General features: G+C 39.5%; 1 protein-coding gene across 1 annotated transcript; it reads right to left on the bottom strand.

Annotated features, from left to right (window-relative positions):
- Positions 1 to 296: 296 nt before the first annotated feature.
- Positions 297 to 8228, bottom strand: LOC139692484 (G-protein coupled receptor Mth2-like). Its single transcript, XM_071590701.1, has 5 exons — positions 8132 to 8228; positions 6072 to 6150; positions 2421 to 2596; positions 756 to 918; positions 297 to 649 (listed from the first exon to the last, which is right to left on the bottom strand). The coding sequence occupies exons 1-5, from the start codon at positions 8226 to 8228 to the stop codon at positions 307 to 309; spliced, it is 858 nt and encodes a 285-aa protein (XP_071446802.1). The 3' UTR covers positions 297 to 306.
- Between the last annotated feature and the right edge of the window lie 393 nt (positions 8229 to 8621).

Raw genomic sequence — 8621 nt, forward strand, 5'->3', positions numbered from 1 at the left:
TCGTAATATACCACGCCATTTTACGGGACCAACAACACTGGGCATTTGGCAGCTGCAGCTCCCACAGGGCTCATCTTTCTGACCTTGCGAGAGATCAAATCAACAAAAGCACCATATCAGAGTCTCTTGCTTGATTATTTACGTCTTTCTTTCCTTTTCTCTCTCCTATTTTTCCCCGTTCTCGTCTCCGATCCCTCACTTCGCACCGCGGAGTGGGCTCCAGGTCGCGCTCACGTAATCTTAGGCGTAAACCAAATAAAGGTACAGTCAGAAATCGATTCAGGCAATCACTCCGACAAAAGTTCATTATGGGCTGGCATTTTTGTTCTGTAACTCTAAGGACAGCAGATTGGTCGAGGCGGTCTCCCCGGACTTGGAAGTAGAGCGCTCAGTATCATCGTCTTCTTTTGTCTCATAGATCTCGGGTGATGGCTTCTTAAACCTGTTTATGAAATTTCTCAGCCTCTTCTTCATGAGGTCCTTAACATTCTTCTTCCAGACGAATATGAGGAATATGAAAACACCTTGCAAAGTGTTCACAGTGTCCGTGAAGAGCCAGATGCACTTCGACCCACCGATGAGGTACGAAACGATTTCCAGGATCCAACTGACGCCCATGACAATCGAGAGCTTTATATATAGCTTCATTCTATAATAAGAGAAGACGGAAATAGATCATTTTTTAATAATGAGGGGGTTTAGTGTTTGTATCTGCAAGATTTTATAAAGTCATCAGTTATAGTCTATTCACGTACCTGTTTTTGTCTTCGTTATTCTTCGTAGAATTTCCTCTATGCAAAATTGACGTTTCTCTATTCACTTTGTGAATATTGAAGGCAGTAAGGATAAACAAAACCACGTTGCATAAGACAAGAACCCCAACTGTTGCAATGAAGTAAGCAAGTCTACTGGAATATTCTGAAATGAGAAAAAACTGATTACTATTTTCATTTAGATAGAACTCTGATCCATTAAATAAACTTTCAGGCAGCATATTAGATTGAAATATTTCCCTTGCCGATTTGATTCCGATGGAAATTGAAGCCCGGCTATGGTATGGATGAGGGTTAGAAAAGTATAGGATATAAAGTTGAGGTTGGCGTAAATGTTTAATTACGTGGTCTGTTCCAAAGGTTCCCGAATTTTTTGAATTGCGCGCTTCCAGTTGGTTATTTTGTTTGGAGGCGTTGAGTCTGTGGAAACTTCCTAAATTACCGCCTTTATCCGCTTTGTTAAAATCTTGTTTTGTTGAATTGTTACGGTCGTTTATGCGGAGGGGTGTTCGTGTAGTGCGGCGAAAAATCGACGTTTGACTGTCCGGGAACTTGTAGAAGAGTGTTGCATCTCGATTGGTCTGTGCTACGAAATCCTGACTGGGGAATTGAGGATGCATCGAAACACCGCCATATTTTTGCATCGCATGATGATAGTTGAAATGGTGGCTATAATTATGGATTTATTATGCACATTTTTATAAAATATCACCAGTTTGTCAGAAAACAAACGATATAATTCGAATCAGCTAGCCTGCGTTGATTATCATGATTCGGTTCATATTTCCTTTTCCGGTTTTAATGGTGCAACTGGCTTTGCATCGTAATGTGGTAGCGATTGGAACTAAAACGCGCACTATTTCGAGCTTTGGTTCATGTGGCGATATGCGTCTGGCTACGCGCGTACGATGGTCTCGCACAAATCATTGTAGCTGTCGTTGACGTCACATGAGAGAGGAAGCGGTTTTACCTGCTCTGGTACTGAAGTGTCACATAATTTTAACTAGAAACCTGATTAAATTTTCGAATGCACATATACATATATATATATATATATATATATATATATATTACTTCATGGCATGTATCAAGATTATTACATATTCAACCATTCATATGACACCAGATGCTTGGAAAGACCAATGGATTACGAGTAAAAATTTAAAACTGACCTTGGTATTGGACTTGTAAGATGCAGGATGACTTTCCGTAAAATTCCTTGGAGAATAAACGGTGGCTTACGGGCCACGGGCCGGATGGCACGATGAGCATTTATAAATAAGTTCCCCTATTCGCATGAGGAAGAGGATACCGGCCTCCCCTTCCTCGTGCCATTCCGTATAGCTATGCGCGTATGTCTTCTTTACAAATAAATATTACTTGACTAAATGCCCGAAATGTGCTAAAGGGCCTTTTTGTAAATCTGCTAAATGCTTCTCTAATTTCGTCTTTTAGATTGCATATGTTCTTTGTGTTGTGTTTGGACTAATTTCTCGACCATACAGTAGTTTCTAACATTTCAGTAATTTTAATTTAGATCGCACATGTCTGGTGTAGGGTCTTCGATCCTGACAATGTTTATACCTGGGTAGACGTAACGCAAATGACCACGATTCGTTAGCATGTTAGTGTGCATCTTATACTTACTCTCAAACCAGCAGGTTTTCTTGAATTCCGGTTTTATGTAATCATCCGATATTCCTGGATAGAATTCCATGATAGCTGTCACTAAGATGATGACAAATGGAGTTCCCCAAGAATAGACAATATATGAGAGAAATTTCTTCTTTTCGCTGCGATGAACTCTCGGAGGGGTGAAAGAACTGCAATAGAGGGCAAAAGGTACACAAATTCATTATTAAATATAAGCAGGAATGACGGATAATTTCGCTCCCATAGACTACAACCTTGACGTGGTGGAAGGGTTTGTGCGTTCCGATGACCCCCAGAGCCGTGCTGGCGGGATTAATGATGATTGCTCCTGGTAGGGTCACCCATGATAGATCGAAGGTTAGGAGCCAAACGAAAGATATTCCGCGCAGCGTCTGTTCCTCAGTGAGGGGGCTGCAAAGGCGATTGTGACCCTAGTGGGGAGGCCATTGAGTGACGGTGTCACGTTAAAAACACTATTGAGGAAGGCAACGGTAAACCACCTCAAAATATCATTCTCAAGATTAAAATGATGGACACTACAGAGAATAAGAGTCCTGGCAACTACGGGGCTCGGCCCAATCGGCCGTGTGTCGTGCCCGGCAGCGGGGGAGGCAAGTCTCCCGTGGTCGTCATACCACGAAACCCTTGCAAGGGAAAACCGACAGCAGTAAGACAGAAGACGAAGGAGAAGAAGACCAAATTAGTTAGAAGGGGAACTAGGAATGTTAGGAAAATATTGAGGACCGGAAAATTAGAGAATATTAAGCGAGAGATGGAAAGGGGAAATATAGATATTTTATGTCTATGCGAGGTGAAATGGAAGGATAGCGGGGATTACTGGAGTGATAATTCTAGAATAATATACATCGGGGGTGAGAGAGCCAACGAGGGATTATCATAATATTAAATAAAGAGGAAGGAAGAAGTTTAGTCAACATAGCGCATGCAACGGATAGAATATTACTGGTGGAGATAAAAGCAGAACCGACGGACATGGTCATTGTTAAGGTATACATGCCACCGAGCAACTATACGGAGGAAGAGGTCGATAGGATATACGATCAGTTAGAGGACATAATCGCGTGTGTTCCTTCAAGGAAACATTTGATAGTGATGGGGGATTGGAATGCGACGGTAGGCGAAGGAAGAGATGGTGATGAGGTCGGGGACTACGGTTTAGGCATGAGGAATGACCGCGGGGAGAAAGCAGTTGAGTTCTGCATGAGACAGGGGTTAGTCATCACCAACACTTGGTTTAGACACCACAAAAGACGCAGGTATACATGGAAAATGCCAGCTGTCTCAGAAAGGTATCAGCTAGATCATATCCTGGTTAGACACATGTTTAGGAACAGTGTGATAAATTCGCATAACATCCCTGGAGCGGATGCGGACTCTGACCACAATTTAGTCGTTATGAAATGTAGCGTCCGTTTCAAAAAGATACGGCAGGGGCAGGGGGTTATAAAATGGAATGTGGAAGCATTAAATGGATTGACAGGGAAGGAGTGACACGATGGTTGTAGAGCAAATCATGGAGGATAGTGAAGAGCTGAGTACTATCGAAGAAAAATGGGAAAGTTTCAAGAAAGGGTTGTCTAAAGCCGCAAAAGACACTATTGGAACCGCCAACGCGAAAAAGACTAGGAAACCATGGATCACGGATGAGATGATTACAAAGATGGATGAGAGGAGAAAATGGAAGAATGTAAAGACAGAGTTAGGCAAAATGAAGAACAAAGTGTTAAATAATAACTTGAAATGTGCAGCAAATGCAGCATGGTGGAAAACGCTGTGCAACGATGTGGAAAGTTTGCAAGGTGAAATTGGTGCGCTCTACAGCAAGTTTAAATTACTATCGGGAAGTAAGAGGGGAAGATCTATGCTAACAGTTATAGATAAGGCGGGTAAGATAACAGTTGACACTGGGGAGATCCAAGAGAGATGTGAGGAATATATTGAAGAACTGTATGGTGAAGAACTTAGACCATCAAGGTTAGAAATTGAAAAAGAATATGACGTAGAGCAAGATAGCTTAGGCCCAGGGATACTCAACGATGAGATAGAAAGGGCATTAAGGGAGATGAAGCTAAATAAGGCCGTGGGGGTGGATATAATTCCAGCGTAACTACTGAAATGTTTAGGCAAATGTGGGAGGGAGAGGCTATATGGGCTGATTCGTAATATCTATGAGGAAGGAATCTGGCCGGAAGACTTTGTGAGATCATTGTTAGTTTCAATTACGAAGAAGGTAAATACTATATCATGTGAGGACTACAGGACAATAAGTTTGATATTTCACGCAGCTAATGTTGTTCTTAGGATCATCAATAAAAGGATAGAGAGCGGGGCAAATGATTACTTAGGGAATGATCAGTTTGGGTATAGGAAGGGGAGAGGTACGCGTGATGCCGTTGCAGTAATGAGATCACTAATCGAGAGGAATGTAGAATACAATCAGGATGTATTTGCCTGTTTCATAGATTTCGAAAAAGCGTTTGATAGGGTGAATTGGGAAAAACTAATGAGTATATTGAAGAAAATAGGAATAGATTGGAGGCAAAGGAGACTAATCCGCATCCTGTACATGTCTCTGACTGCTCAGGTGCGGGTGGGGAACGGGGAGTCCTGATGGGCCGTGTTAGGAATAGGTGTAAGGTATGGTTGCCCATTATCGCCGTTGCAGTCCAACGCATATGTGGAGGAAATGATTAAAGAGGCATGGGAAGACCTCTAGGTAGGAATGAAAGTCGGTGGGGAATTCGTGAAATCAGTTAGGTTTGCTGATGACCAAGCTTTAGTTTGTCACTCAGCCAAGGGGTTGCAAGTATTGCTGAGTGAATTGGAAAGTCAGTGCAACAGATATGGGATGAAAATCAATATTAATAAAACAAAGGTTATGCGATTCTCTAGAAAGAAAAAGGCTAAGCTAAACATTAAAATAGGAGGGCAAAAACTAGAGCAGGTGGAACAGTTAACGTGTCTCGGAAGTGTTTTGGATCAACCCGGTCAAAGTAGTGAGGACTTGAGGAGAAGAATTGCGCTAGGCAAAGAGGCTTTCACAAGGAGGAGGGAGTTGAAGACAGGGACTTTGAGTAAGGATTTTAAGAAAAGACTCGTAAAAACCTTGATATGGAGCGTAGCAATGTATGGCGCGGAAACGTGGTCATTGAAGCAGGAGGATAGACGTAGACTGGAAGCTTTTGAAATGTGGGTGTGAAGAAGAATGGAGAGGGTGAAATGGACCGAGAAGAAAACAAATGAGGAAGTACTTGGTATGGTGGGCGAAGAGAGGAGTTTGTTGGGAGAAATCCTATAGAGGCAGAAAAAAATGGATGAAGGGCGTATTGGTCGGTAGTGGGATGTTGAAGACGGTAATAGAGGGGAGAATGTTAGGCAAACGAGGAAAGGGCAGGAATAGGATGGGGATGTTGGACGGGATGAAGGGAGGAAGGAATTACTCAGAGATGAAGAGGGATCTGAAGTAGAGTAGGTTGCGGGATTGTGTTTTGTTATGAGTAATAAAATATTTATTTGGTAGTTTTGTCTATCCAAAAAACTACCGTAACCGGTAGATTACCTAATAATAACTAAATTTACTTATATCCTGTAACTAAAGTGGAGTGAAACAAGTGGGTGAAATACCTGAATGTGATGTAGATGTCGATGCACATGATGTTTAGCCAGAAGAAGGAGCACAGTAACGCGAAGTATATCACGAAACCTGCAAAAAAGAGATTGAAATGGATATGAGGAAGTGTGTAATCGTGGAACTATCATTTGGACTGAAATATAATTGTCATTTATCAATAATGTCGTAGGAAGATGTGGCAGGATGGTCAGGCATTGGACCGCAGTACTTACTACTGCTGTCTTTTCTGCATGAGTAAAATTTTCCAGTAAATAATAAGTTCTTGTAGTTAGTAAAATGTTATTTTTTAGAAAAACGTATTTTTTGTGGAAACTTAACCGCTTTAATTTTTTTTTAAGTAATGAGAGTGATATTTGAAAATATCTCTCGAGAAGTGTAAAATTATTGATGAAGGATATCCGCAGTTTTTGTTAAAAAATTTTTTCTAGCCGCGTGAATAACGAAAATGGAATTTTGATGAACACCTAATTGATTGAAGTGGTTTATGTGCCTTCGCTGATAGTAGATCGCGTTCTTTTAGGAAAATAATGATTCATGGTTGTAATTGTATGACTTTATCGACTTATGATGCTGAGGTTTGGTTCGTCATTTCCTTTTTAGGCTTAGGTCTAATGTGGATGGTAGGCTGTATGGTTGGATTTTTCCAAATAAACATAAGTATGTTGTGCAATGCATGAATATCTTGGACATTAACTTCTATCACTGCGATATCTTAGTGGTATATATCTGACTGTAATTAAAACGCCTTCGATAATAAACAATGGCGTGATGGTTAATGTAATCATGGAGTAACGATGCGAGATTAAATGAAATAGTTTCCAGAGCATAAAACCATGGAGTAGAGTTAGACCCTGCTCTTCCACCGAATATCTAATCTGAGTAATTATATCGTCATCGTTAGCTATGCTTTAGGAAATGAAACGTCCTCATTCCTTCTTAATTTGAAATATGTCAAATTTAGTAAAACGTTTTCCAGCCAAATAGTGATGAAGATTTTTTTACAAAATTGGCTCATTTTTTTGTATCTTTCATATTTTAAGTTTGCATTTTAATTTTGCAATTATTTTATTGCCTAACTTAATATGATTTAGTTATCTTTTGTGTACTGGAGCCTAGTTTAAATATTTTTAATGAATGTGAATGTATTGCTACTATCTCTGTTTGATAGTGTTGCCCATATGTTTTGGGTTATTATTTCAGAAAGATAAGTTGATTTAATACTTAGGATTTGTGCGCCACCTGGTGCTTGTCTAATTGCATATATATATATATATATATATATATATATATATATATATATATATATATATATATAATTGAATAGTGCTTCGTCTTTTTTCAATTAGTAAATGTAAGTTGTGAAGTTTAATTATCATGAATAACGTTTTTGTTAGGACTTATCGGAATATTTAATTTATTGGCATTCTATCAAGACGCTTTTGCAATGTATGTTTTAGCAAATATCGCAAATTTACTCTACATTTACCCTTGGCAGTAAGCATAAAGACTTTTTTACTTTTATAAAGACTTATTGTCAGTAGTTATTAGCATGGTTTACTGAATGTACGTAGATAGGGAGAAAGCAGTTATATTTCTGTCTATGAGGGTAAATTACTGAAAAATATCTTCAAAATATTTTCATCCTCCGGCTTGACTAAGGATTTTATCTATCAGGGAGGGGAATTAAAAACCATTTCCTAAAACGTTGTGAATTACGCTGCATTCCAGTGCGGAATAGGTTTGAAATTCATTTTTAAATAGATATTTAGATGACATTCACGAAAATCTGACATTTTGCCAAAATCATTTCGTACGTCCAAGGTATTGAAATAGCTATGTTTACATAGCTTTCATTACTATACTAACCCTAATGTAAGAGTGAAAAATGTAGATTAAAGGAAAGCGTAAAAATATTGATTACTCATTTCGGTAAAATTAATAGATTTTGGCATTTAAAAATGACAAATCACAGCTTCATTCCCAAGGGTTTACGGAAGTAAGGTTAGTCTTAAGAAAAGTAATTAATTGATATAATTGTCTCCAGCGCACTTACCAAATGCTGTGCATGAGCCGTCGCTCAAACCACTGCCAGCACTTTGGACGATTACCAGGAATAGATAAGCCACCAGTAAGCTTAAGATGTGGCACATTAAGCACCTCCCATGCAGGTTTCACAACTCCTCCGTTGTAGCATAAACAACGAGTGATATGATGAGGAAGATGATTGAAATGGTCATTCCCAATGGATAGACGGTGTTCGACAATTTGTTACAGATTTCATCAGGTATGACGGCATCGATTTGACTATAGCACACGTAGGGAAGATAGACATGAAATTTGTCTACGTAATCGAGACAGTAACTTGAAGCGTCCAGGGAAAACTTTTTTGCGGCTGGTATACTCAGTGTACCATCTGTGATATTAATATAAAACTTATCTTCTGGATACTCATCTGGCTCGAGGAGTTCACTGAAACAGTATTTGCCGTATGCAAGTCCAAAATAGCCGTATTTTATCTGAAGCATTTGAAAGGTGGAGTTAGC

Source organism: Hetaerina americana, unplaced genomic scaffold (genome assembly GCF_022747635.1).
Source record: "Hetaerina americana unplaced genomic scaffold, ioHetAmer1.1.p SCAF_4, whole genome shotgun sequence".
NCBI lineage: Eukaryota > Metazoa > Arthropoda > Insecta > Odonata > Calopterygidae > Hetaerina > Hetaerina americana.

Coding starts and splice junctions, on each gene's coding strand:
- LOC139692484 (XM_071590701.1), bottom strand. CDS start 8,228: ATGTGCCACATCTTAAGCTTACTGGTGGCTTATCTATTCCTGGTAATC. Junction 919..2,420: donor GAAAACCTGCTGGTTTGAGA/GTAAGTATAAGA, acceptor TTCTCATTTCAG/AATATTCCAGTAGACTTGCT. Junction 650..755: donor AATAACGAAGACAAAAACAG/GTACGTGAATAG, acceptor CTCTTATTATAG/AATGAAGCTATATATAAAGC.